This window comes from Toxotes jaculatrix, chromosome 10, assembly GCF_017976425.1.
Source record: "Toxotes jaculatrix isolate fToxJac2 chromosome 10, fToxJac2.pri, whole genome shotgun sequence".
Classification (NCBI taxonomy): domain Eukaryota; kingdom Metazoa; phylum Chordata; class Actinopteri; family Toxotidae; genus Toxotes; species Toxotes jaculatrix.
Window position 1 is genome coordinate 14,575,137 of NC_054403.1, and position 27,719 is coordinate 14,602,855.

At 40.8% G+C, this 27,719-nt stretch overlaps 2 protein-coding genes across 5 annotated transcripts; both read left to right on the forward strand.

The window, feature by feature from the left end:
- The first annotated feature begins 2,281 nt into the window (after positions 1–2,281).
- Positions 2,282–9,395, forward strand: etf1a (eukaryotic translation termination factor 1a). Of its 2 annotated transcripts, none has more exons than XM_041048531.1 (11): positions 2,282–2,422; positions 2,799–2,909; positions 4,309–4,484; positions 5,074–5,213; positions 5,359–5,497; positions 5,657–5,847; positions 6,350–6,479; positions 6,589–6,762; positions 6,862–6,926; positions 7,020–7,167; positions 8,657–9,395. In XM_041048531.1, exons 2-11 carry the CDS (start codon positions 2,824–2,826, stop codon positions 8,737–8,739), a joined length of 1,332 nt encoding a protein of 443 aa, XP_040904465.1. In that variant the 5' UTR covers positions 2,282–2,422; positions 2,799–2,823; the 3' UTR covers positions 8,740–9,395. The 2 variants fall into 2 exon arrangements, with proteins under 2 accessions (XP_040904465.1, XP_040904466.1); XM_041048532.1 differs by lacking the exon at positions 2,282–2,422 and adding an exon at positions 2,548–2,677.
- A 1,686-nt stretch (positions 9,396–11,081) lies between these two features.
- fbxw11a (F-box and WD repeat domain containing 11a) lies at positions 11,082–25,294 on the forward strand. 3 transcript variants are annotated; one of them, XM_041048184.1, is made up of 13 exons: positions 11,082–11,220; positions 15,898–15,966; positions 16,954–17,173; positions 17,447–17,633; positions 17,836–17,926; positions 18,390–18,527; positions 19,729–19,847; positions 22,023–22,272; positions 22,502–22,620; positions 22,963–23,073; positions 23,158–23,236; positions 23,649–23,813; positions 23,953–25,294. In XM_041048184.1, the coding sequence occupies exons 1-12, from the start codon at positions 11,182–11,184 to the stop codon at positions 23,808–23,810; spliced, it is 1,584 nt and encodes a 527-aa protein (XP_040904118.1). In that variant the 5' UTR covers positions 11,082–11,181; the 3' UTR covers positions 23,811–23,813; positions 23,953–25,294. The 3 variants fall into 3 exon arrangements, with proteins under 3 accessions (XP_040904118.1, XP_040904119.1, XP_040904120.1); XM_041048185.1 differs by lacking the exon at positions 11,082–11,220 and adding an exon at positions 11,521–11,674; XM_041048186.1 differs by lacking the exon at positions 11,082–11,220 and adding an exon at positions 13,709–13,728.
- The last annotated feature ends 2,425 nt before the right edge of the window (positions 25,295–27,719 follow it).

The following is a 27,719-nucleotide window of genomic DNA, read 5'->3' on the forward strand; positions in this document are numbered from 1 at the left end:
TCACTTTTTCTCCATGATGTAGCCATCCTGAGAGTGCCAAATACTGACAGAAAACTACACCCACCTCCTCCCACTCCCCCAGTTCACCAGAGATGGATAATACTGCAGGGATAATCCTTGGGCTTGTTGCTTCATGCACAAACAGATGTTTGCTCTGACAGAAACAATCACAATTCACTAAAGACACAGACTAATATCCAGCATATGGCGAACTAATAAAGTCTAACAAACTACATGCCACAATTAGTATGACAAATACACGACAAGGCCTGACTTCTGAGTGTCCCATCGAGCAATACAGGGAACAGAAGCCCTGGGGACATGAGGCTCCTTCATCAGTTAATAAGAGTAAGTGAGATACTGTAGAAGTCATTCATTTTTTGACTAACCAATGCTGTCATCTAGTGGTCTAAATCTATATAGGCCCTTGAATTCTTTTGCTGCTCCATTTGAAAGAAGAAATGTAGGTTGTATCTGTGTGGCTCTTTCACTGACAAAGGAAATATGTCAGACTTAGTGTCCACATTTTTGTCCCTGTTTTGCTCCTGATTTTGGCCCTTACTGCCACATCTTTCCAGTGAATGTGCTCTGTAAATAGACCTTTAATATACCTACTTAGGAGGATAGTGAAAATGGAAATTGAAATATTTCAGGAAAAGTGACACAGTAGACCTAAAGCCCAATGTGATCAATAAAAGTAAAACTTGTGGGTTGAGAGATCTTTACAGGACATTCTAAAGAGGTTTCAAGGTAGAAATACAAAAGTGCAAATGCATTTGATGTTCAAGGGGCTCATACAATTTATCTCTTCTGTTGTGCCAGTGTACCTAAGAAAAAAAACAAACAAAAGTGGAACAACCATCATCCAAATATCCTTCTTAATTTTTTTAATAATATTGCACACAGAGACAAATCAGACTACAACTGCAATGCATAGAATATAGCATTTACTTCAACATTTTAACATAAACATAGCATTAACCATGATCAGTAACTTTTTAGTTGCAAATATTTTTATTTTGTTGGATGTTGAAATGTGGCTATTAATTGTGCATTAGAAATTTTTTGTCCATCTTCTTTTCTGTCTCATCTTTCCCTGTAAAAACCACCAGATGTCTAAAAGAAACTCTGACAAAATAAGATATTTCTTTGAATGTGATCCGCCACATCAACAGAAGGCTTAGCAGTCAATTGTTGTATTGCAGAGTGACCTATAACCTTTAATAAGAACCACACTATACTTACACCGTACTCACACTACAATCTTAGGCTCACACAGCTCACCCAGCATCTCACCCCATAATTTGCTTCTGCATCATCAGCCTCAGCAGCAGAGGGTAACTGGATTACTGAGCTACTTGGCTTAAAACATGCTGCCAGATTTTTTTTTTTTCTTCTATAGCACCAGTCACGCTAATTGGACAGCTGACCTTTCTCTGGTTTGAAATAGCCCTCTCAGCAGTTTGGAAGCCACATTGTCCCAGTACTCATAGGCTAAAAAAGATGGCTAAACCCTGCTGACTTGGATGTACAAAGGAAAGCTCTCATGTGCATAACATTCAAGACACCTGTTGCATCGCAAATGTGACAGTTAAATTTGAAATCTTTTATAGAATATTTAAGAGGAAAATGACTTTTATAATCCTCTCTGTTCTTTCTTTTCTCTATCATAAGTAACAACCTGACAAAAGGAAAGTAAAAGACAGCCCATTTCTGCCAGTAGTGTACAGTGCATGGGTGGGTGGAAAAAAAACTTCTGTTGTAATGGTTTGTCTTTTACTGTCATGATATGTAGGGCTGGATAGTTCAGGAAACAGTCACAAGATATTATCCACCTGCCCTCAGTTTACCCACTTGAATGTTAAATGTTTCTCCCATTGGAAGGTGTGTAAACCCAGTGTGAGTTTGAGTGCTGAGTGTTAGAAATGTGTAGAGGTAAAAAAAACAAGCTGATGTGCGTAGTTCTGGTTGCAAAGAATAATTTCTCTGACAAGCTTGTTTTCAAAGTGGCCAGCTGATGTCACTCTTCACACTAAATATTTATGTAAATCTCTCTACAGGACCAACACCAAAAATGTCTGTACAACCTTTTAATTCAACTTAAATCTTTGAGGCATCTCACTACGCTACACTGCACTTACACACGCCCTTTTAGCTTCGTGTTGTCAACTGCCGTCCAATCATTGTTTAGATTTTTATGATTGACACACCAGTCGAGAGTTCTCATTGGTTTCTATGTGGTTTCCAGGAAGTAAACGCCACAGTTCTAACCACCTCCCACATGTGAGTCCCGTCGATAGCACCACGCGCAGCGTGTGGAGGAGCGAGAAACCGGTTGGGAAGGCAACGTCATTCCTCGGACCACCGACCCGACGTAGCGCAGCAGATCGAGAGCGGAGCGGAGCGGCGTTGTCCGAGGCAGGTACCGTACCGGCTCCATTTATACCCATATATACTCAACGTCCGAAAAGCTGACAGTTAGTTCCCATATGCGGGGAAAGTAGGTCGTATTAGATAAGAACAGGGTGGACGCTAGGGCCTTGCAGACTGTAGGCCTGTTATTCTCCGCGCACTGTACTGACAGAGACAGCCCGGATAGGGTCTTTCTCTCACGGTCAGTCCAGCTGCCAGTGCTGGTCAGGTGCCTTAACGGACACCGCGCCACTAGTTTGGGGAGGTACCTAGTCCAGCAATTTAGGAGAAATATCGTGTCCGCCTAATGAGACTGTGAATATCGGTCAAACTGGTTCCTGACCGGTTTACCGCATATGTTTTGCTCTTTTTTCACGTCTTTTCAGGTGCTGAAGCGATTACAGCAGAAAGATGGCGGACGACCCCAGCGCGGCGGATAGGAACGTGGAGATATGGAAAATCAAGAAGCTGATCAAAAGTTTGGAAGCTGCCCGTGGGTAAGTGATCGATTTGAACTGTGTCGATACAGTGACCGGCGTGATTATACTAGGCTTTATGGCTTTGGTTAATGGTGTGAATGTGTACCGCCGCAACAGCTGGAGATCGGTTAAGTGGGGCCGAATTTGGGAGTGGTTAGCTTAGCATGGATAACTTAGCTTACCGTAGCTTTTGCTACTAGCTTGCTAATTGCTAAGCGCTAACGGCTGTCGCATTTAGCCCGTCTGGAGGTTGGAAACATTGTGTTAATTTTGAGGTATATGTGTGTTTGACCTGTCTACGGTTATATATTATTGGTGACATTACGGAGTATGTAGCCCCAAGTCCCACAAAGGGCATAAAGCTAGTAATGGTAATGTTAGCTGTGTTGCTAATGAGACCCGCTAATAGACGTCATCTCTGGAGAGAGGCCGCCATGGGTGTCTTTAACAAGAAAGCACGTTGATGAGAAAGGAAGGCCGGCTAGCATACAGTTGTGCTTCCACATGCTTCGATAGAGGTATTTCACTATTTCAAATGGCGTTTGCCTGACATTTTACATGTAAATTAACTGTAAAAGCTTTTTAATTCTCTCTAGAGTTTACTAAGTTAGTTACCTCATGGCAGTCGAGCAGCTCAGCTTGACTGCCTTGCCTAGTAGCCTTGCTGGCTACTAAATGGTCAGGTGAAAAGAAATCCAGATCAGTTGATTGCCGGTAGGGACACTGTGGCCTTGTTGAATTATCAAACACGACATGTGAAATGTGGGTGTTGCTACACTGGCTTGTATCTTGCTCTGCGACAGCTTGCCGTCTAGTGTTGCGCAGAATTTGCTGTCCTGTGCTCCACCGCCTGCCATGTCACACACAGTTGACCATTTGCCCTATATCCATCCAGCTGCTGCTACCTGCGCTTGTTTGTGTGTGTGCGGTGTCAGCCGGCACTGGCATGCTTTGTCGCTTGGCAGGTAGTGAATGGAGGACAACGGTGTTGAGCAGTACAACTGAAACTCAGTCCTTGGCTTCAAGGGCAGAGATTGTATACTGTGTAACTGAAAGCTCACCCTGTTTGTCCCTCAACATTTCAGACCTTGTCAAGGTGATATAAAGTAAAGTTATGTGTTTACAAAATGAGAGTGTAAGAAGGGGAGTTATCCTGAAGGTGATAAAATAGACAGGTCAAAGTTCCACTTCCACATAATCAAAGTTGATCATATTTAGCATGGATATCACCTATCATGCCAGTGACATTTTGACATTGATATGAATCATGTGCTGTTGAGCCTGTTACACATTAGAAGTGGTAAAGTACTAATTTTTGTGTTGTTTTGTTTGACACCTTATCCATAGCATCTTGTGTACATGTATACACAAGTGTCTATGTAAATATTAACATGAAATCATCTCTCTCTTTCTGTAGTAATGGCACCAGTATGATCTCACTGATCATCCCTCCTAAGGACCAGATATCCAGAGTGGCCAAGATGTTGGCTGATGAGTTTGGCACTGCTTCCAACATCAAGAGCCGAGTCAACAGGCTCTCTGTACTCGGGGCCATCACCTCTGTACAGCAAAGACTAAAACTCTACAACAAGGGTATGTGTTGCAGTGAAAACCTAAACAAAACCCTGTTCACTTTCTTGTGGGATTTTGGTATTCTGGGTTAGCTGGACAGATTTTATTCCTATGAAGATGTCTTTATATAAAAAATACTCACATTTTCACAATGAAGGCCGGGTTGTTTTTCACATCTAGTGTTTAACAGACATTTAGTCAGATGTTACTGATGTAAAGAGTATTAAACTGGCACAAGATGTGATGGTAATATAACATAGAATTATAAAGTAGGTGGCTATAGACATGGGGGACGTGTGTGTATTTCCAATCAGTACAGTCTCAGTTAATGCATCATTTCATGCATCATACTGGAGAAACAATCCAGGGAAAACTTTGGACATTTTGCCACAGATTATTGTCATCTTTCAGAGTCTTGGTAACATACACACACAATGACAGACTTGAGCCCCAGAAAGCTTGATGATGCTGTGCAGTGTCTCTCTAATACTTCACCATACCGTGTACCACTTCCTGCTTCTCCTTTAGAAGCCACACATTGTGTATGTGTCTGTACAAAAACTTGATTATTTGTCTAATGTGTTAGCCTCTGACTTTTCTCTCTTGCCAGTGCCACCCAATGGTTTGGTCGTGTACTGTGGCACCATTGTGACGGAGGAAGGCAAGGAGAAGAAAGTCAATATCGACTTTGAGCCTTTTAAGCCAATCAACACTTCCCTGTACCTCTGCGACAACAAGTTCCATACTGAAGTGAGACCTTTTAAATGCTTTCCCCATATATACGCAATGTTTTACTTGTAGAGAAGATTCTTGGGATGTAAACTTATCTTATGGTATCTTGTATGCTTTCTGTCACATTCTCATCATCCATTTTTCCCTCACTCTCTAAACATAGGCATTGACAGCCCTGCTCTCTGATGACAGTAAGTTTGGCTTTATTGTGATCGACGGTAGTGGGGCACTGTTCGGCACACTGCAGGGCAACACCAGGGAGGTGTTGCACAAGTTCACTGTGGACCTACCCAAGAAGCACGGTACTGACCCAATATGCTCACACAACATGCAGCTTTTCATCTACACTCTAGGGATTTAGAGTGATAAATATTACTCTGTATTTGTGTGTGGCTTTTAGTTTTGCCATTGAAGAAGCAGTTTTTTAAAGATTGTGTTTCTTATCTTTATTTTCCTTTCAGGCAGAGGAGGTCAGTCTGCTCTGCGTTTTGCTCGTCTGAGAATGGAGAAGAGGCACAACTATGTGAGAAAAGTGGCTGAGACGGCTGTCCAGCTCTTTGTGTCCAACGACAAAGTTAATGTGGCAGGAATGGTCTTGGCTGGCTCCGCCGACTTCAAGACCGAGCTCAGCCAGTCTGACATGTTCGACCCAGTAAGTCTGTCTGTGTCCTGATAAAAAACAGTACCAATTAAGTATTTATTATGTAATATATCACTGAGTAGTAAATGTGACCGTTCCCAAACAATTGTTACCAAGCAATTTAGAATCCCAGATTAGTTCCTTATACAAAGACTGTGATCAATCTTTTGAAAGGGACAAATGCACAACATATACAAACAAACGAATACAAAATTATATCAACATGTTTAGTGAAAACAACTGTCTCTATAACCTTAATGTGATCTAGAAACAAACATACACACAGGCTGTATAGTAGTAGGTAATAAATACATAATGACCCTCATAAAACATGATGTACTGTTAATTTAAATTTTTTTAATATTGAGAAATTATTTAGATTCTCAAGCAGCTGAGTGAAAGGGCTACAGTTAAATGGTTATTAATTTTAAATGTGCTTCTGGTTATGTGGCTTTATGCCTGTGTGTGGAAAACTCAGTGGTGTGTTTAACTTGTGTGTGTGTGTTGTCTACAGAGGTTACAGGCCAAGGTTCTGAAGCTGGTGGACATCTCCTACGGGGGAGAGAATGGTTTCAACCAGGCTATCGAGCTCTCAGCAGAGGTTCTCTCTAATGTCAAGTTCATCCAGGAGAAGAAGCTCATAGGTGAGTTATCCTGCTGACACACTGGAACAACTATTTACAGGTGTCACCAGTAAGAGCTAATGGAAAACATTGTGCTTGAGATTTTCCTAATGGTTGTCCCTGTCTATAGGGCGGTACTTCGATGAGATCAGTCAGGACACGGGGAAGTACTGTTTTGGTGTGGAGGACACACTCAAAGCCCTGGAGATGGGAGCGGTGGAGATCCTCATAGTCTACGAGAACTTAGACACTATGCGTTATATTCTACGTGTGCATGGGGCAGAGAGTAACGGAGCAGAGAACGGTATATAAACCACATACGTCACATCTGCCATTGCTTAGAAATTTGGCAATAAATATTATGGCAGTGCTAGAATCTTCATGTCCCTCCTTTGATTTTCAGATGAGAAGACTTTGTACCTAACGCCAGAGCAGGAGAAAGACAAGTCTCACTTCACAGACAAGGAGGTAATCCCTGCAAAGACACGAAGGATCCCTGTGGTTTAACTTTGATCAATTACCCATCATACCATGTGTTACTGACTCTGGTTATTTTTCTAGACGGGGCAGGAACATGAGCTGATTGAGAGCATGCCGCTGCTGGAGTGGTTTGCAAACAACTACAAGAAGTTTGGAGCCACGCTGGAGATCGTCACAGACAAGAGCCAGGAAGGGTCCCAGTTTGTCAAGGGCTTTGGAGGCATCGGGGGTGAGCACACAGCTGTTTACGACAGGGTTTATGACCCTAGAATTGTACATTTGTACAATAGATCTGTGTTAGGAAGGATGGAGTATATATGTAGTTCAGTGGTTATTTCACTCAACAAGTTTGTTCTGCAGCTTAGTGGGTAGATGTTCTGGCCTTCAGCTGGAGAGGTCAGGTTTAAACCTCCATGTATCCTCAGGTATCCACAATGCTGAAGTGGCTGAGTGCAAAATAGGAAGGGTACCTTAGAAATGCTTTCTCTTTTCCCTTGCAAACTGTAGTGCTATAGGAAATAAAAGAAGTCTCAGTTATCTGCCATATAAACTGTGTCACAATAAAAACAGGAATCTTTAGAGGAAATGTTTTTGTTTGTATAGCTGCAGACCACATACATGCTGGCTCTATCAGCAGTTGATATCCAGGGCTGTATCATTGCAAGAATGTCACATGCCATTAATCATCATGGGCATCACTACATGAACTGAAGATTATAACCTGTACATAGAAGTTAATAGCTATGACCAATTCTGCTTAAATGATTCCATGTCAGAACACTTTTAAGAACAAACTGTTGTTAACATATAACCTATGCTACAGCAGAGTAAAGTAATAAGACAGCAAGTAAGAGACCTGTGCACTTCAACCGCGTTTTGACAACTTGTTATTGCGTTATGTGATATGCAGTTGACATGGTTTCTGACAACAATAGACAGAACAGACCGTTCCAGCTCTGTTCTCTTCCTTCCTTGATTCACTTCCCTCTTGTCCTTCTCCCACTTTTTTTGTTACTTCTTGAGTTTGGTTGGGAGGAATAGAAATGAGGCACAGTGGTGGCAAATTAGAAGCACCCTGAATTCATAAGGTTGCTGTGCTGTGTCAGTGTTTGTTGTCCTCACTTTTGCAGCCAGGAAAACAAAAGGAATTCCCTGTGATCAATCAAGTTTAACATTAGCCCTTTTTTTACCAAGTGATTGAATGTGCTGTTTAGCATTTGCGTATCCTTAAGAGTGTGTGTTAATCATCTTTCCAACCACTCAGTGTCATAAATGAATAGTGCCATAATAAATCATAGCATTCACCATATATTGAACATGGTTTCCTACTACAGGTAAGGCATTTTCATACTGATGTCTCATTGTCACATAGGCATTTGTATTGTAGAGCCTTTAGTTATGTTCATATAATTGCACTACATTTTTAAAAAAGACAAATACTGAAGGAAAAAAGAGAAGGCATCCAAGCAGCTTCCTCCTCTGACTAAAACTAACTGTGTTGTTGGTTTTGTAATTCAGTAAGTAGCAGTTAAAAAAAAAAAAAGGATTTTAGGAGTTCATGCTTTTTAGATACTAATACTCCCATCCCATAACTAATGAGGATCAGCTTATCCTAATACAATTTCTTCCTTTAATGCTGTCACGATCTTACCAAAGATGACATAAGCTGGCTAGCCATCATATCCCCCTTGTTAATCTATCATCTTTGTGTTCCTCAGGTATCTTGCGGTACAGAGTGGATTTCCAGGGCATGGAGTACCAAGGAGAGGACGATGAGATCTTTGATTTGGATGACTACTAGGTAGTCCGGGACTGATATTGGGAGAAAAAAAGAAAAGCAAAGGAATGAATGAAGAAATAAGGAAAGAAAAATGCCACCTCTCTTGCAGCAAGTGAGAGGTGCAACCGTGTTGACCATATATATGACAGACACACCTTCCAATTCACCTGTTGCATACACAAACTTGCACATACATTTCATCTGTACACACAAAATACATCACACAGGCTGAAGAGGAGTGAGATTTTCTTTCATCCAGAGAGGGAGAAAGCCCTTCCTGAATAAATCCCTGCCTTAGAGTGCTGGTTCCTTCCCCTAGTTGGATTGGACTCGACTCATTTTTGTTCTTCTTTTTTTTTCCTCCTCCCCTCCATTTTGAATGAACACAACAGCAAGTTCCCAGATTCCTCGCTGCCCCTAACCCGGTCTGAAGATGAACTTTGGACTCACTCCTCACATATAGAAAATATATTTTCCTTTCTTGCCTCATCACGTCCCTACCCTCTCTCTCTCTTCTCCCCTCTATGCTTTCTCTCTCTTTTTTTTTTTTTTTTTTGCATTTCATTTTTTTACTGGTAACTGCTGCTGTTGTATTTTATGAGAGTGGGGGATTTTTTTTACCTGGGTTTCTGTAGAGAAAGGGGGACAAAGTATTAAATTTGAACTGCTGAAAACCATTGCTACCTCCTCATCTGCTGTGGTCTCAATCCCGTGCTGTGTTTGTTCCTGGAAAGACTGACCTTTTCTCTGCTTTCCTGACATCAAATGAATATGTTGTGATAGTCCTGTGTGATAAGTATGCAGGACCGGCTTTTAGGGGATTCAGTTGTCTAATTTGATGAGGATCCACCTCCTCATGTTGAAATTGAATTAATTTTAAATTGCAGGAAAGAATAATATAGCCCTTGGATAAAGAGATCATGAATGTCCCATTTGATAAAAGGTAATGTGTTCAGATAAAATTGAATTCTCAAGTATTTCAATCCCAGTTACCAGATTCCACATGACATATTTGATTGTATTTGTAAATTAGTCTGCGAGAGCTTCATGTAATCAGAAATCAATTCAAAATCTAAATCTGTCAGTGCATCTCTGTGGATGTACTTTAAAATGTGTTACAGTGGTGATCTAGAAAATGAGATTTGGCATTTGCTTGCCTCCATCAGGGAAATAAGCACAAAGGGCAAGTTGCCATTTATAAAGCTTTGTGGAGACAGGTTGAAGACAAGAGTATTCAAGCAGCTGTTAAAGAATGAAATACACCAAACAACCATTTTCTTCTCAAACAGTTGATTTACATGAAAAACTACTCAAAGTACTAAATGTACAGAATCAAAACATTCTGCATATTATAGCATTAAAACATTTCCAGCAAAGATAATATTACCGTTTTGTAACTTTGGGATGAGAGTAATTCAAACACAATTGATTGTCAGCCATATTTCTTTCATTCCTCTGGAATTCATCAGAATCAGAATCAGAATCAGAAAACTTTATTGCCAGGTATGTTACACATACAAGGAATTTGACGTGGTGTTGTTGGTGCAAGTTTGAACAAGAAAAGAAAGTTTTAATACTAAAATAAGAGAAAGAGGAAAGTACTAAGTGGAAGAAAGTCTGTACAAATTGGACATTGGAAAGCATCAACAATGGTGAACTAAGGGATGAAGGCTACATTGTTGTGTGGATTACAACAGAAAAAAACCTGGAACAGGGCTTCTTACCTCAATCCATTTTCAGGCAGTTCAAAATTTTACTCTGCACAAGTGTCCAGTTTACTCAGTGACCCTGATTTTTGCAAGAGCCCCCCGGTGCAACTACGTCATGTTTGATTATTTCTCTTCATATTCAATTGTGTTACTTTTAACCAAGCATGATCCTGAGTGGATTTACTAATATATGCAGCTGGATGTAAATGAACTGGCACTGACAACCAAATCTTTTCTAAAAAAAAGTGTATTTGACCATATCATCACTAAGCTATAGAAATAGTGAACCTTAAATCCTTGCCTCACAACTTCTGTTACTGTTTCATGCAGCTGGACTTTAATAACCATTTCCATTGGTCACATATGACATATTAAAATAGCCAACATCCTGCAGCATCTCACAGGAAAGCTATGCGGATGATTGATTTTGCCTTAGTGTGTTCCTCCTCAGGATAGCAACAGCATCTTCATCCATTTGCCCTTTTGTTTGGGGGAGTCACCGGGGAAGCCTTGGTAGCACGGTAAGCCAATCAATAAAAGGCAAAGCAGTCAAACCACCCCCCCTTTTGACAAATTCCGCCCAATCGGCGCGTTTCTTTCATATCAGGGGCGTTCCCATCCCCCACCCACCCTTTGACACTGCCCTACCGGAGCTGTGTGGTTGAGCGAAGTGAATGACGTCTCTGCATTTGCGGGCCGCCGACGCAGGGCTGGGTTTCCATTTTCAGAGCGAGTTTCGGGGGGGATCGTCAACATGGAGCCGGAGATGGAGGACAAAACGTTGGAACTGATGGTAAGAATCGTTTCGATATGGCATCCCGAACACCCGAAGGTTTCAGTATTAGTCTTATATTGGGGGAAGCGCCGAGGCTCGATTCGACGGCAGGAACGGGCTGAGGCGGCTTGTCGGGAGAGGTGGAGGAGAAAGGAGGGGGGACCAGAAATCAGAGGGAGGGCCTGAAATTATCGATACATTTTGCTAAGAATGCTCCGCGTACTGGTCTGATTGCTAAACAAGACCTAGACATTAGCGTCCGATAAATGTAAAACATAGGTTCTTTTTGGTGAAATTGGTAATCAGCGGGGAAATTAAAAGGTTTATGTACAGTCGTCGGCCGAAGACAGCCGAGGGTTCTCGGGGTAGCGTTCACTGCGGTGACGCTGCGCCACTTTAAACTGGGCCCTGTCTGATACTTAGCCATCCAGCTAACACTGGCTCGAAGGCGATGAACCACGTAAATTTACGGGTATGTTATATTATCTAGTTTATGTTAGGACAGCATACACGGTAACAGATGTATGGAACAGTCAGACAGTTTCCACAGCATAACGGAATGGAGCTAAAATCGTAGCAATGCGCTGCTCGTCTGTTTATATTTTCAAAGTGCGTAGAAGGAAGTGTGTTGCTTTTTCATTCACATAAGCGAGGTAGCAATTAGCTTAATAGCTAGCATGCTAAAAATGCTAGGTAAACTTGACAGCCATTTCCATACCAAAACAGTCAATTGGTCAGTGCGGCAGAAGCTTTTTTTGGGAACCAGAATCATAAATTATCATTATAACATCGTTTTCCTCTATATACGATTAGATTTGATCACAAAGTAACATAGGTTTCGAGTAAAGTGATAAGCTATCTTGATTACCTAGCCAGCTAGGCTATCATTAGCAGACTGATAGCTAACATTAACATTACAGGGGTCAAAGTGGTCGTAAAGAGGATGTCAGATTAGATGAGGCACAAATGTGTTTAGTCTGTCAATTTACACGTCAGTACACTTACAGTTTGGCAGGTATTCATATCTGGAATACCTCACCGCTTGTACTTTCTCAAACAAACAATACAAATCAATTGTATTGTCAAGCAGACTCAAGATAGGAACATATGCTTAGAATGTAATATCCTAGACTATTTAGTAGATTATATGGACCACACGTATCTATGGGACACAAAGGTGCCAGAGTGAATAGTTTGTGCCCATTTCGGCAGAAGGGTCCTATCCACAAGCACTAAAGACGTTTATAGATCATGAATAACCATAGTAGAGAGAAATTAAACTCCAGTATAGGGGACAAATTACTGATGGTGACAGCCAGTAGATAACACTCTCACTAGACTTTACTAAGGTGCTTAAAAGTTCATCAGATTTAAACAGTGGTTAAAATCACAATGTGAAGCCAGAAAAACGAATAAAATGTAGTAGATGCATTGGTTTCCAAATCTTTAATTCACTGAGCTTTATTTTGGACTTTATGTTGAAATAAATAAATAACAAGAGAGCTTAAACATCCACTGAATAAAAGAAATCCGTGTTTAAAAAAGATTATGTTTTCATATAGTATGAGAAGGGGAGTAAGTAAGCACCTGCTGTGTGTAGCCTGTGGATTTTATTAATTCTGCCCCTCATCTTTATTATCTTGCACTGAAGAATGATTGCACATATTAAAACTGAGGAAATATTATATACATGTGTGGGGTTTGGGGACATAAATCTTACAGGCCTATAGAAAATTTTATATTTTGTCTGGGTTGTGTCTGTGTATTTAATTTGATTTTTGATTTTTTTTCGTCCCAGTGTAATTCACTAACCACTCATGAGAGTGGGGATGGCGGAACAGTGGGTGGGGTTTCTGTCAAAAAAAAAAAAAGCAATAATTGACAATTAATCCCATTGCCCCTCCCTCTCCTCTACCTATCCCCACCCAGTTCATGTCTAATATTGCTTCTGTGTGTATGTTTATCAGTCTGTATCTTGTGTGTGAAGGAGTGTGTGTTCCTGCGCTCACTGTGCCAATGTGTGTGTAGCTCTAATACTGGTTTTTCCCCTCACTATCCCCCACCTCCTCCCTTCTTCTTCTCTCCTCACCTTTGATGATTACACACCCACCTCCTCTCAATTTCAAACCAAACCTTATTTATTTATTTATGCATTATTTTTTGTACTCTTACACTTTTCCACACTCCACCTGTCCTGTTCTCACCAACTCCTCACCACTTCCATCCATCTGTCCATTCATTGATCCATCCATTCACTCATCTCCCTTGGTTTCCCCTTTCCAAACTTCCCTCATCAACCCCCTTCCTCTTTTCCTTTACTTCCCATCTCTGGTCTCTCGCTCTACCCTTTCTCCTCCTCCCTCACCCTGTCCACTTCGTTCTCCTCCTCCCTTCCTCCCTTCCTCTCTCTCTTTCACACAGTGCTCTGTGCCTCGCTCTCTCTGGCTGGGCTGCTCCTCGGTGGCTGAGAGTTTGTGTGCACTCAGGTGCCTGCAGAGCATCCCCTCCACCCGGGCTCACAACCAGGTTCTGCCTCTCTCCTCTTAATTCTGCTGCTCCTCCTCCTCTCCCTTCCCTCCCTCCCTTGCCATCTCCTCACCCTTCACTTTTCTTCGCCCACTCCACACGACTTCTCATACCACCTCAGTGCGGACAGCACCCACTCACCCCCCCTCACCCTCCTACCTCCTCACCTTCCGTTGTCCTTTCCTCCCTGTTGGAAGCACACTGCTCTCAGGTTCTTCTCTGGTGCATCCTCAAACCTGCTCTGCTTGAAACTAAATTTTAGTTGTACAAACTGTAATTGACTTCTTTGTAAACATGTCAAATCACCGTTCTTGCATCTAAATAAGGCCTCAGATCACTTTAAAAGGCAAACAGTGATTGTGCCCTGTAATGAAAACTGGAGACTTTAACCAGTGGCAGATCAGTTTGAAGAGTAGACTACTTCCAAAGTTCTTTGGTGTGTCTGTGGAGGAAGGATGCAGGGGGTACCAGAGAATAACCCTGCATTGAGGAGTAACATTTTCTCCCCTTCTACCTGGAGGTGTGAGGGCCGAGGTGGGGGGTCTTCCTTCAAGCTCTGAGAGGCTACATGCTTGCTTGCCTGCCTGCCTGGCCAAACCTGGTCTGTCTGTTTTTATTTCTCCTTCCTTCTCTTCTTCTGCTCTGCATGATCATCAACATCAGCAATCCCATTTTGGCTTCTCGTCCTGTCTGCTTTGGTTTGTGGTACCTGAGCTTTTGTTTGTTTGTGTGGTTGTTTTAGTGGCAACCACTAATATGTTCTCTGTTGGTTTTACTCTCCACGTGTAGCAGCATCACCAGGTTAGATGGATAACTGCAATGAGCAAAACTTGAAACAGCGCTTACTCAGTGCACCAAATGTGATGCTTTTGTTGGTTTTTACTTAGAAAGGAATACCTAGATAACTTTATTTATCACTTTTTTTTTTAAAAATAAGCCTCGGGTAGAGACCATCAATGGCAATTCATGTGCCTCTGGAGAAACACTAACAGATGGGCTATTACATTGTATAGGCAGAGAGGCCTCCATTCTAGCTTTTTCGCCAGCATAGCGACTTTAAAGACTCTGACCTTGTCTCAGACATGCAGTAGCATTGACCCTTTCCTAAGTAAAGGCTTTGTATGTCCCATTTTCCCCAGATTAGTTTCTGAATATATCTGGGAACAGGGAATATACATTTTAGAAAAAAAAAACACCACTTCAAATAATAATGATGATACATTAGTCCCTTTTTGGTGTGTTTCACGCGTAGTTATTCTCTGGCAAGGCTGTGCTCTTCCTGCTCATTTCTGGAGAGTTTGCAGTCTATGCTTTAAAGAGCCTTCGTAGTTCAGGGACATGCTACTTTGATGAAAACGGTAATTTTCTAACATGTTGTTTGAAAATGGACTCCTGACATCAGCAGCCCAGCATTTCCTCAGTCACAACTGAAAGCTGTAGACAGTAAGCAAAACAAAGAGGATAGCAAATCTTCATGTTAGTGTATGTATGTATGTGTATGTATGAAATGATGAATATAACAATAATAACATAAAGAACCTGCAAATTACCTAATGAGGCAGATATGTTCAGCAGATGATGATTATGTAAATCATTTATTAAGAATTGGACAAATGGTTACTCTCTCACACTGTCAATATGTGATATGTGCCGTAACCCTGTAATTAGAATGATTCAGGTTTCACGAGCTTGCACCTGCACTGCACTTGTAAAGGACTCAAATCATTGCAAGACTTAAGTCACTCTACAAATGGATTGGATTCAGTTACCTCCCCGTTTTTTTCCCCTATCCTCTGTATCTGCTGTAAGACCACTATCTGACTTGAGTTTCATTACAGTCATGCCCGAGCTTCTGCCAGTGACATACCCAAGATGCTGCAGTTTAATTTCCTGTCCAGACTACTTAGCCCACATCAGACAAGCAAGCAGATAGATTCCTTTTGTTGCAGTGCTCAGTTTTTTTTCCACTCCATATGTGTGTGTGTATGCACGGTTGTTTGTGCGTGCACGCCTCAGAAGTCATAATGGTTATCCTTCCTTGGCTGTATTTGTGGCACTCTTGTGTCCAGCGCTATCCACACCGCTGCCCTGGCTCTCACAGTGCTCACAGATGCAGAGAGAATACAACACTAACCTGCACCATTTCTTTGTTTTGTTCTTTTTCAACAGAACACATCAGGGATGGAGTCACAGAACCTCGTGGACGATCTGTCGCCAAAGAAGAACACAGTTCTCAAGGTGTGTGTTGTGCATCTGGGGCTTTTTTTGTATTTGCTTTTTTTCCTGGTGTGTGGGTGAATCTTTTGTGTATTCATAACCACAGTTTGTTGGAGAATTGAGGTCTGCAGCTCAGTTTACTTAAATTTACAGTGTTGCAGATATGCACTGTAGATTCTGTGCAGAAATAACCCATAATGACTGAACTGCTAATGTTTATGTAAATCTCCCAAACAGGGGAACCGTCATGTAAAGGTTAATGATATGGAGTTTAAAACTTGCACAGGCTTGTAAAATTTGGGAAAGGACAATTTTAATATTATATAATATTAAATGTGATTAATGTGGATTTAGAAAATACTGTGACACCAGAATTTTTTGTTCCCTTCATCCCTCCATTCAAGTACAAACCCAACACTGATGTTGACAAAAGCATTTTTTTCTCCTATTCCCACACATACTCCCTCACCACTGCAGGCTTCCAGTAGTTTAGCGAGCTTTAACCCTTGGCAATGAAAATTGATTTTTAACTCGGTTCATTCTGCAACAGCAAGAGGCTCCTCTTGATCCTGTACATAGACTGTTATAAGGCTCAGTACAACAACATTCTGTTTCAATTCCCATTTTAATCTGACACTCCTACTTCAGTTATGGAAAAATTATTTGAAAATATTTTTAGTGCCACTGTGGTAAGTAGATATGAATTTAAATTGTGTTTTTCCAAGACATTCTTAATCTACAGCTTTTTCTAGCTGTGCATTGACTCAGCAGCTTTCAAATACATTCACCCACTCTACAGGTGATGCCACCATCCGATCTTTTCTCTATATGCAGAAATAACACGGTGGGCATGGACGTTTGATAATACAGCTGAAATGAGTTTCTGTGTAATACCCTGAGATCAGAAGCGTGACAGCACTTGACTTACTGCTTCATATAAATCTCAATTAAAAAAAAAAACAAAAACAAAAAATCTAATAAATCTGCATGTGCCCCTGATCTGTACAGCTTAGTAATGGTCCTGTTGTGGGGTCACGCAAGCGTCCATCAGAGGGAAACTATGAAAAGGAGAAGGAACACTGCATTGCCCTGTTTGACCAGTGGTCGGAGGCCGACCAGGTGGAGTTTGTCGAGCGCCTGATCTCCCGTATGTGCCACTACCAGCACGGCCACATCAACTCCTACCTCAAACCCATGCTGCAGAGGGACTTTATCACTGCGCTGCCAGGTACAAAATACTGATGAAGCTGCAGCAGAGTTTAAACTTAAAAATGTATTCCTAAAATTTTCACCTAGATTTTTGTTTCAGTGATTTTCTTTCTAAAATACTTGTGGGATTTTTTTTTTATATTAGAAATAAATACCAATAAATTCACAGATTATTTTTGGAAAAGAAAAAACAAAAATAATAAGCCGGGGGCAAAGAGAAACAGACCAGATGAAATCCTCTTTAATTTTGCAGCGAACATTTACTCAGCTACTTCTCTCCCTCTCTCTGTAGCCCAAGGCTTGGATCACATAGCGGAGAACATCCTGTCTTTCCTGGATGCACGCTCTCTGTGCTCGGCAGAACTGGTGTGTAAGGAGTGGCAGAGGGTCATCTCTGAGGGTATGCTGTGGAAGAAACTCATCGAACGCATGGTCCGCACTGACCCACTCTGGAAAGGCCTGTCTGAGAGACACCAGTGGTGAGACTTTACACACACATGCACACCCACAGGATGTGGGGCTGTCCTACCACTGTATCATCAAAAAATCATCAGAATTTAAGTTGTGGTAAACTATTTGTTTCCGGGATGCCTGCTTCCAGTCTTCAGTAAGATTTGTCTTTGTTGGTCTTGAGTGTCTGTTGTTTCCTAGACATCACTCTTACATTTTTCTGCCCCCCAGGGAAAAGTACCTGTTCAAGAACCGCACGTCAGAAGTCCCACCCAACTCCTACTATCACTCCCTTTATCCCAAGATCATTCAAGACATAGAGGTAAGACACTGCAGCTGAATGGATTTTAGTTTTAACTGTTTTAACACTTCTCGTGTGGACTTCAGTAATTTTGCACAGATTAATAACAAAATCTGTGCAGAATTACTGAAGGTGTGATCACTTTTCTTCACATGCCACATTTTCATCTGTGGACACTATTGAAGAATGTTGTAGCAAAAACTGAATGAAGTGGCTCTTCTGGATTCTCATTTGAGACTGACAACACACTTTTAGGCAGTTACAGGAGTTTGCTTTTTGTTTTTAAGCCAGAATGGTCTGAAAATGTTGCTTTGCTCACAGAAAATGTTGACAACAGCTGATTATGTTGAGTTATAATATTGTTATGAAGTTTCCCTCCGTTTTCTGTCTGTTAAATACAGTGCCGTCTTGTCTTATGATGTCTCCTGTTTTTGTTTTTGTTTTTGTGTTTGTCTTTCTCATTGTGTCTCCCTCTTCCTTCCAGACTATTGAGGCTAATTGGCGATGTGGCAGACACAACTTGCAGAGGATTCAGTGTCGCTCAGAAAATAGTAAAGGGGTTTACTGTCTCCAGTACGACGATGACAAGATCATCAGTGGCCTTAGGGACAATTCCATCAAGGTATGTGTGTTTTAAAGTTTAAAACATTTAGGACAGTCTGATGTCTGAATGGCAACGGTGTAGCCCACTTTATTGTTGTCTTTGCCACAGCACGCTTCCACCCACTAACCCCTTTTCTAACCTTTTGGATTCAAAATAATCTCAGAGGTGTTTCAGTTTAATACAAGACTCTTTATTTCTTTTTTATGTAAGATTTAATTCCTTTCCGTTCTCAAGTCACTCATTCAAGTGGAGAATATAAGAAGGAGCACTACATTGACAGCTCCTGGAAACAAAAACTCATAGCTTAGAATTACAGCTGATAGAACCTTTTCTGTACAATGGCAAAGTAGCAGGGTGTGATACTCTCATCAGGACCAGTTGATTTAGTGACTGTAACCATTTTACAAAATGCAGAGTAGCTTTTATGACTCAGTGCTCGGTCTCTTAGAACTGATTGCTTTGATCAACATAAGAGGCTGTGACATTTCAGTTTGAGAAATTTTTTTTTTAAGTTCCTTGCTGCTGAGGCAGTGAAAACATACTGTGGGCATGTATCAGTCTGCCCTACTGGCCCAAACGGACTTGAAGAAGTAATTAACATTGATCCCATTTGTGCGTCTAAGCACGAGTAGTGGAGAGAGCCAAAAGTGTTGGCTGTGAGAAACACATGTACACTGTGTGTGTGGTTGTTTTCGTCCAACCTGTGTTTGTGTATTTATGAATTGAATTTTTTCTTCTGGCTCAGTATGGCTTATCATCTTATTGTCTGTGGCGCTGAGCGAAACCAGCAGACACTGAGACATAACACAAGTGAATTATAGGATAAAAGGGCTCAGCTCCAGACCCGTTGTGTGTTCCACTTATCTGTCTGGCCTGGGAGAAGAGAAGAAGATGATGAAGAGGAGGGGAGGATAGAGGGAGGAGAAGAGAGGATTTGTCTTATTGTTCTGGAGGAGGCTGACGCACACCCAGGGAAGAGCTGAATGGCTCTCTTTCGCACACACACAGAGCTCAGCACAGCAGTGGGGAAATGGGGCATGAACAGTACATGAACACTGCTGTAAGAATAGGCCATTCTTAGCATGACCCAAATCTGCAACCTTTTCAACACCACTTATTTTTCCTATTTTTCTGTGTCCTCCTTTGTTGATATCGCCCTCTGCTTCGCTCGCCTTCCTTCCTTCTCTTTCTTACACGCCTGTCTTGTCTCCTTTTAAAGATCTGGGATAAGCAGTCTCTGGAGTGTCTGAAGATACTGACCGGTCACACAGGCTCAGTGCTGTGTCTGCAGTATGATGAGAGGGTCATCGTCACCGGGTCTTCTGACTCAACTGTCAGGTACAACACACTCGCTTTACAGAATGAACTGCATGTTGGAGTAGGACCCGAAGCTGTGTCAGCAGGATTAAAAATGATTCAAATTATTGAAGAGAAAGTTGTTTCTCACTGTTAATTAGGATGGATGTCTTAATCTCTTGACAGGATTAACTGTGTTACTCCGTTGTTTATTTATATTCACTAACCTATTTTCATTTGGCATACAGGGTAAATCCTTGAATAACGTAGGCACCATAAAAAGACAAAAAGCAGATGAATATTTATATAGATGCTAAATTTGTTATCTACACACGTGGATTACTAAGATAGAAATTGTACAGCAGTCGGGTTATAAGTCACAAATCGTGCAGCTTCTTCTCTTAGGGCTGGTTTCACACTTGGGATGAATCAGTATGTAAGTTTACACCAACACATGAGACATTAGTTTCTTGTGTAAGTGTGTAAGTGTACAAAAAGCGTAATAGTTGATTTTAACACAAGAGCCTGGGTGTTATGGATCAAACAGGTTTCTGCACCACAGGTTTGGTAACTGGAGGGAGATAAAGTAAAGTCAGATACACAAGAATATACTCAAGGAAAAATTTGAATTAATCACACGTATCAATGAAAAGCTGTTAATCACACAATTTTACCCAATATTTTAAAAGAGGAATTATTTTGATCAGTCAGAATTTATTTGTATAGCACTTTTCATAAAAACACAGTGTAACACAAAGTGTCCACAATAGAGGAACACCAGAGGCCGGATAAAAAAAAATTAAAAATTTATAGTAGTATTTTCCATTTAATAGGTGCAGTGTCCTGCAATGTGGAAATCAGCAGGGATTTGTTTCTATGTTGTAAAACCATAGGACAGAGAGTAGTCACTTGAAAGATTTACTTTTAGAAGCTATGGTCACATTTTTAACTTGTGAGATTGGAGTTTTTCAGTAAAATCACTTTGATTAGTATAGATTTTTCCATCATGCAAAACTCATCTCTGCTATCAAACAGGTCAAGTGCAGTTGATTTAAACAATATTAATTTAGAAAGTAAAACATAGAAAATGAATTTTGTTATTATTTGTTGTTATTATTATTATTATTATTGTTATTATTGTAATACCGTTATCAGTGGATTAGTAATCTACTATATGCCTTTTTTACCATGTGGAACTAAGGTTTTTACAGTGTTCAAAATGTGGTTCTCTTGTCGCTGTAGACATAGCATCGATCATTTCACATGTTGTGTCGCCCCCAGTTTACGATTAGTTCCCACCCAATCTACAGCTGCTCCTCATAGTCCAGCAATAAATATACTATATACAGTATCAGATGGAATAGAAAATACTAAGGTTTATTATTTCTGAATGAGTCAGATTTACTCTCATTACCAGAGATAGTGGGTTATGTTTTATTGCAGGTAATTAAAGACCTGGCTTGTTTGTGTACTATGACACTTGCTTGGCTACTGCACACAGAAGCTCAACATTAATTCTCTTATTACTTCACACTTCAGCCGTACTTGCTGGGCGGTATCCAAGGAAAATGTGACTTCACTTCCTTAGCAACAGCTTGACAGGCATTTGTTTGTAGGGTTGGTTGTCAGCTTTTCCAGTGTGTTCTGCATTTGACTCTCAATGCCCAGTGGTGTTGTTCAGTAACATGTTCTTCACAGCCTCTCCTGCGTGCGTGCGTGTGTGTGTGTGTGTGTGTGTGTGTGTGTGTGTGTGTGTGTGTGTGTGTGTGTGTGTGTGTGTGTGTGTGTGTGTGTGTGTGTGTGTGTGAACTCTGAGTTACTCCCCATTGTAAAACTAATAAACATAATTCTCTCCCATGTCTCCATTGTTTTCTTTTTTCCTTCACTCCAATTACATGTCTTTTCCACTCTCCATCTTCTTTTCTTTCATGTTGACCACTCTTCCCACTGCCCCCATCCAATTTTTCTTTCCTACTCCCCCCTCCCTCCTATCATTTTCCACTTTTCTCACCCCTTTGTCATTCCTTCCCTCTTTGTCTCACACTCGTCGCCTCTCCTTTCACATCTACATTTTTCTTTCCTGCCCCATTCCACCTTTTCTTTTCCTCCCTCTGTCACCTTTGCCCTCATCAATTGGCCACTCTGCCATATCTCCCTACTTCTGTTTTCACTTCTTCCCATCTCCATCTGCCCCCTTCTGTCTCCCCTCTTCTGTAGGGTGTGGGAGGTAATGACAGGTGAGGTACTGAACACACTGATCCACCACAACGAGGCAGTTCTCCACCTGCGTTTTGCCAACGGCCTGATGGTCACCTGCTCCAAGGACCGCTCAATTGCAGTCTGGGATATGGCCTCACCCACTGACATCAGCCTACGTCGGGTCCTGGTGGGACACCGGGCTGCTGTCAACGTGGTCGACTTTGACGACAAATACATTGTGTCCGCCTCGGGGGACCGCACCATCAAGGTAACAAGAACTGAGAACTTGATTTCCAGGGAAATAATTCTCTAGTTTTTAGTATTTAAGTGTGAATTAAATGGACTGAGATACTTTAAATAAATTAGAACTGACTTGTTTTGTGGTTTCAAACCCACCAAGTGGGACTTTAAAAATGTTTTGTTTGGTAAGCTGTACTCTTCTTATTAAATACTGGCTGTTGTATGACAAACCTGTGTGTGTTGGCCCCACTCTGTAGGTATGGAGCACCAGCACCTGTGAGTTTGTGCGCACACTAAATGGTCATAAGCGGGGTATTGCCTGTCTACAGTACAGAGATCGTCTGGTGGTCAGCGGCTCGTCTGACAACACAATCCGGTACGTATGTGAGACTTGAGAATCAAATTGTTTTTTTCTCTAGTGTTAAGGATGTATATAGTCTATATATTGAAATATTAATGTTAAAATCTACATTGAGCAATGATTGGCAGTTTATTTATTGTTTTGACATCAATGTGAACCTCTTACCCAGACATTGATGAGACCACCTGGTCCAAAAACATGTTTTATCATAAAAGTGTAGTTAGCAAGAACAATCGTGCTGTGAAGCGTCATTGTTTGGAGCAATACTTGATCTGCGATTACTGTGTACTGTGAATACTGTGTATTGTATGGTCTGTTTATTGCAGTGTTCGTATACTAAGGCTTTTCTTCCTGCAGGTTATGGGACATAGAATGTGGGGCATGTTTGCGAGTGCTGGAGGGTCACGAGGAGCTGGTGCGCTGCATTCGCTTTGACAACAAGAGGATTGTCAGCGGCGCTTACGATGGGTGAGTGTTGTAAACGCACACGGTTTTGTGCACAGAGACCGAATTTGTTCTTGACATTCTGCCGTCTCATGTTTCTCTCCACAGTAAGATCAAGGTGTGGGACCTGCAGGCAGCCCTTGACCCACGGGCCCCTGCCAGCACATTATGTCTGCGCACTCTAGTGGTGAGTACTATTGACTTAGCGTGTTGCGACATGGCTGACTGATGGAACTAATGCACAAGTGTCTTAAACCTAAAAGGAATTTAGATTTTGGCTTGAAAAATCTCAGCTAGAAAGGATTTTATAAAAGTCAAACTCCAAACTTCTCTCAAAATACAAAATGATTTTCTCATTAGTTTTTACTGTTGTTCACTACACTTCTAACGTGTCTTGTTGCCAGTTTTGAGGAGAGATGCAAATTTTTATGTTATTCTCTCTCACACAACATTAATCAGTTATGTCCTTCCATATGAAACTGTATGGGACGTCCAGCATTTTCCAAACTTTGAGTGGCGACATCAGAAACGTCCATGTTTTTAGTGTCCATGTTCTGTCTGTTTACACACAATGATTTCCTAATGTGTCGTGTTTTCAGGAGCACTCTGGCCGCGTGTTCCGTCTCCAGTTTGATGAGTTTCAGATCATCAGCAGTTCTCACGACGACACCATTCTGATCTGGGACTTCCTGAACGTCTCGACCAACGGCCAGTCAGAGGGACGGTCTCCCTCCCGCACCTACACTTACATTTCTAGATAGCAGGTACAAAAACGCACGCGCACATTCACACTTAGCTGATTACACCTTCCTGTAAAAATCTACCATTCTGCATAACAGATGAGGTTGTACATAGTTCAGAGCAGACCAGTGTGTTACTGCAGACTCTTCTTCTTTCCCCCAGGTGGCGCCATCCACCGCACCCTTCCTTGGAGGAGCCCAGGGCTGATTGGCTGATGGGTGCGTCCACCCTGGAAAGGAGCCCATCTCTTCTCTTTCCTCCTCGTCATCTCTCTGTCCACCTCCCACCCTGCCCCCCACCCCCGCCACCTCCACCTCCCTGCAAGTTCTGACAGACTCTCAAGCTTGTGCCCATTGCCTGCCAGTACCGTGACATGTACACACAGACACGCACATACACACAGGTCAACACTGATGAGGATGCCCTACTACAGAACCAACGCAACTCTCCCAAGAAGTTCACCTTCTACTATTAATTTATGTTTTGTAAAGTACACTAATGACAGTATTAACTTAGATCTTAAATAAGTCACAAGCTCCCTTTGTCCCCTTCAATAGAAAAAGCAGCTTCTGCTCTTCAGTTTTCAGCCCCTGCCAAAACAGGTTCCCACAGATATGGAATCGCTTATAGGAATATATTTATATATTACTTTACACAGAGACACACAAACACACACACACACACACACACACATACAGTGGCACAGTTGGACAGAGGATGACTGGAGCTGTGATGTGGGAGACAGAGACTCTTTACTCAGCTCTAGGAAAGGAGGGAAGGATGGGAGACGGAGAGAGTGAACGAGGGAGAAATGTGTCGGGGACGACTTCCCTGCTCCCTCTCACTCCTCCCTGTCTCTCTCTTCACCCCAACCCCCAACCCCTGCCCCTCCCCTCGCTCCCTCCCCTCTAACCCCTAGAGATGCACACTCGCTTGGAATATGGGGGCGCACACACTCAAGTTTGCGTGAGTGTGTGTTTGTGTATGTGGACTTGTGAAACGGCAGAACAGAGCAGAAGCGTCAAACAGACAGACATGCATGTGAGGTTGCCTTGGATACAGCATCCCGGTACACCTCTGCTTTTTTTTTTCTCTTTAACTCTTACTTTCTTACTGTTTTTTATTACTGTTATTTTCTAATTTTATTTGAGTATTTTGGTTCTTACTACAAAAATCATACTAAGCGTAGTCCTTTCTCTTTCCCGCTCTCTCTCTCTCTCTCTCTCTCTCTCTCTCTCTCTCTCCCTCTCCCTGTCTTTTTCCTCATTCTTCTAACTTCGACCCTTGTCCATCTGTCCCTTTCACTCCATCTTTCTCTTCCCCCATCATCTACGTGCTTGCTTTGGTTATGAGAGAAGCTGGAACTCAAGAGCTCAAATTTAGCTGTAAACGGAGTTGTCTTGTCAAAAATTGTGTTGTATATTAAAAATGATTTTTTAAAGAAGAAAATGACCTTATTGTGAATAAAGTACTTGACAGTGGTGGAGTGTTGAGCCAACTGTAACAGGAATGAGTGTCTAATTGTCTGTCTGTTTTTGTCAGTGTGTGTATATGTGCGCGTGGGCTGCCTCTCTGACGTGTAGATGCAGCACTCAGTAGACCTTTGGTCTGTTACTTTTCTGCTTCGGACAAACAGCAGGGTGCAAAGAATTTAGATAGTTACCAGGGGTTGTTGACAAGGAAACATTTGAAAATTAAAAGAAAACAAAATTAAGTTGGAGCTACTAGATTTTTCTGGACCATCATATCCTTCTGAATGGTGTTTTCTCAGTCGACCAACTGCTTATGAACTACCTACTTACATGATGGTATCTACAGAAGAGGATTAGGGCCATGTGAAAAAAAAGAATTCTGCCTTCTCACTATTCTTTTTGTTTTTCAAAATAAATTTGATCACATGGCCCTAATCCTCTTCTGTAGCAATCCATATTGATAACCACTGCAGAAAGAGCAAACTTACATCCACATCTCACCTTTATAAGATCTTAATTTACCCTGCTCGTCTTTCTTGTTTTCTTTTGACAGTTTGATGTCTGACTGAGCGGCTGGGCCAATCACATTTCAGGAGAAACAGGGATCACCTAAAATTGGGAGGGGCCGTTAGTATCCCCCCTTAATATGTAAAATATTAGTTTCACCCAGTCCAGCGGTGCGGAATCATCCCAGTCTAATGTTTGTCTAAGGTTCATAGACTATATAAAGCACGGGCGTAGCACCCGTGACGTCACCCATTGGTTTCAAGGACTCGGTTTTGTGACCAGACCATGGGCATTTGAGCTGCGCCATCTTGGATTTTAGTGGGAGTATACTTTACTATTATTTAACTGGGATTATCATTATTATTTCATGTTTATAAAATTTATTAAAACGTTATAAAAATCATAATTGTCATATTAATGATATCAATAAAAATAATATGATGTCATGAAAAGTGTCATACGGACGTAAGGCGTCAAAATCGGCCAAAAAAAGTCAAACATTTTTTTAGCCTCAAAATGTCATAAAAATGGTCGTAGTATAGTAAGGCGTCAAAATCGGCCAAAAATAGTCAAAAAATTTTTTGACCTCAAAATGTCATAAAAAACATCGTAGTATAGTAAGGCGTTTTTTTCGGACAAAAAAAGTCAAAATTTTTTTTGACCTCAAAATGTCATAAAAAACGTCATAGTATAGTATGGCGTTTTTTTCGGACAAAAAAAGTCAAAATTTTTTTTGACCTCAAAATGTCATAAAAAACGTCATAGTATAGTAAGGCGTCAAAATCGGCCAAAAAAAGTCAAAATTTTTTTTGACCTCAAAATGTGATAAAAAACGTCATAGTATAGTATGGCGTTTTTTTCGGACAAAAAAAGTCAAAATTTTTTTTGACCTCAAAATGTCATAAAAAACGTCATAGTATAGTATGGCGTCAAAATCGGACAAAAAAAGTCAAAAAAATTTTTTACCTCAAAATGTCATAAAAAACGTCATAGTATAGTATGGCGTTTTTTTCGGACAAAAAAAGTCAAAAATTTTTTTGACCTCAAAATGTCATAAAAAACGTCATAGTATAGTAAGGTGTCAAAATTTGACAAAAAAAGTCAAAAATTTTTTTGACCTCAAAATGTCATAAAAAACGTCATAGTATAGTATGGCGTTTTTTTCGGACAAAAAAAGTCAAAATTTTTTTTGACCTCAAAATGTCATAAAAAACGTCATAGTATAGTATGGCGTGTTTTTCGGACAAAAAAAGTCCAAAATTTTTTTGACCTCAAAATGTCATAAAAAACGTCATAGTATAGTATGCCGTTTTTTTCGGGCAAAAAAAGTCAAAAATTTTTTTGACCTCAAAATGTCATAAAAAACATCATAGTATAGTAAGGCGTCAAAATCGGACAAAAAAAGTCAAAATTTTTTTTGACCTCAAAATGTCATAAAAAACGTCATAGTATAGTATGGCGTTTTTTTCGGACAAAAAAAGTCAAAATTTTTTTTGACCTCAAAATGTCATAAAAAACGTCATAGTATAGTATGGCGTTTTTTTCGGACAAAAAAAGTCAAAAAATTTTTTGACCTCAAAATGTCATAAAAAACGTCATAGTATAGTATGCCGTTTTTTTCGGACAAAAAAAGTCAAAAAAATTTTTGACCTCAAAATGTCATAAAAAACGTCATAGTATAGTATGGCGTTTTTTTCGGACAAAAAAAGTCAAAATTTTTTTTGACCTCAAAATGTCATAAAAAACGTCATAGTATAGTATGGTGTTTTTTTCGGACAAAAAAAGTCAAAATTTTTTTTGACCTCAAAATGTCATAAAAAACGTCATAGTATAGTAAGGCGTCAAAATCGGACAAAAAAAGTCAAAATTTTTTGACCTCAAAATGTCATAAAAAACGTCATAGTATAGTATGGTGTTTTTTTCGGACAATAAAAGTGAAAAATTTTTTTG

Excerpts from the sequence above, each read along its gene's own strand:
- etf1a (XM_041048531.1), top strand. The coding sequence starts at position 2,824 with ATGGCGGACGACCCCAGCGCGGCGGATAGGAACGTGGAGATATGGAAA. Across the intron at positions 4,485-5,073 it reads ACTAAAACTCTACAACAAGG|TGCCACCCAATGGTTTGGTC; the intron begins GTATGTGTTGCA and ends CTCTCTTGCCAG. Across the intron at positions 7,168-8,656 it reads GGGCTTTGGAGGCATCGGGG|GTATCTTGCGGTACAGAGTG; the intron begins GTGAGCACACAG and ends TGTGTTCCTCAG.
- fbxw11a (XM_041048184.1), top strand. The coding sequence starts at position 11,182 with ATGGAGCCGGAGATGGAGGACAAAACGTTGGAACTGATG. Across the intron at positions 11,221-15,897 it reads ACAAAACGTTGGAACTGATG|AACACATCAGGGATGGAGTC; the intron begins GTAAGAATCGTT and ends CTTTTTCAACAG. Across the intron at positions 17,174-17,446 it reads CTTTATCACTGCGCTGCCAG|CCCAAGGCTTGGATCACATA; the intron begins GTACAAAATACT and ends CTCTCTCTGTAG.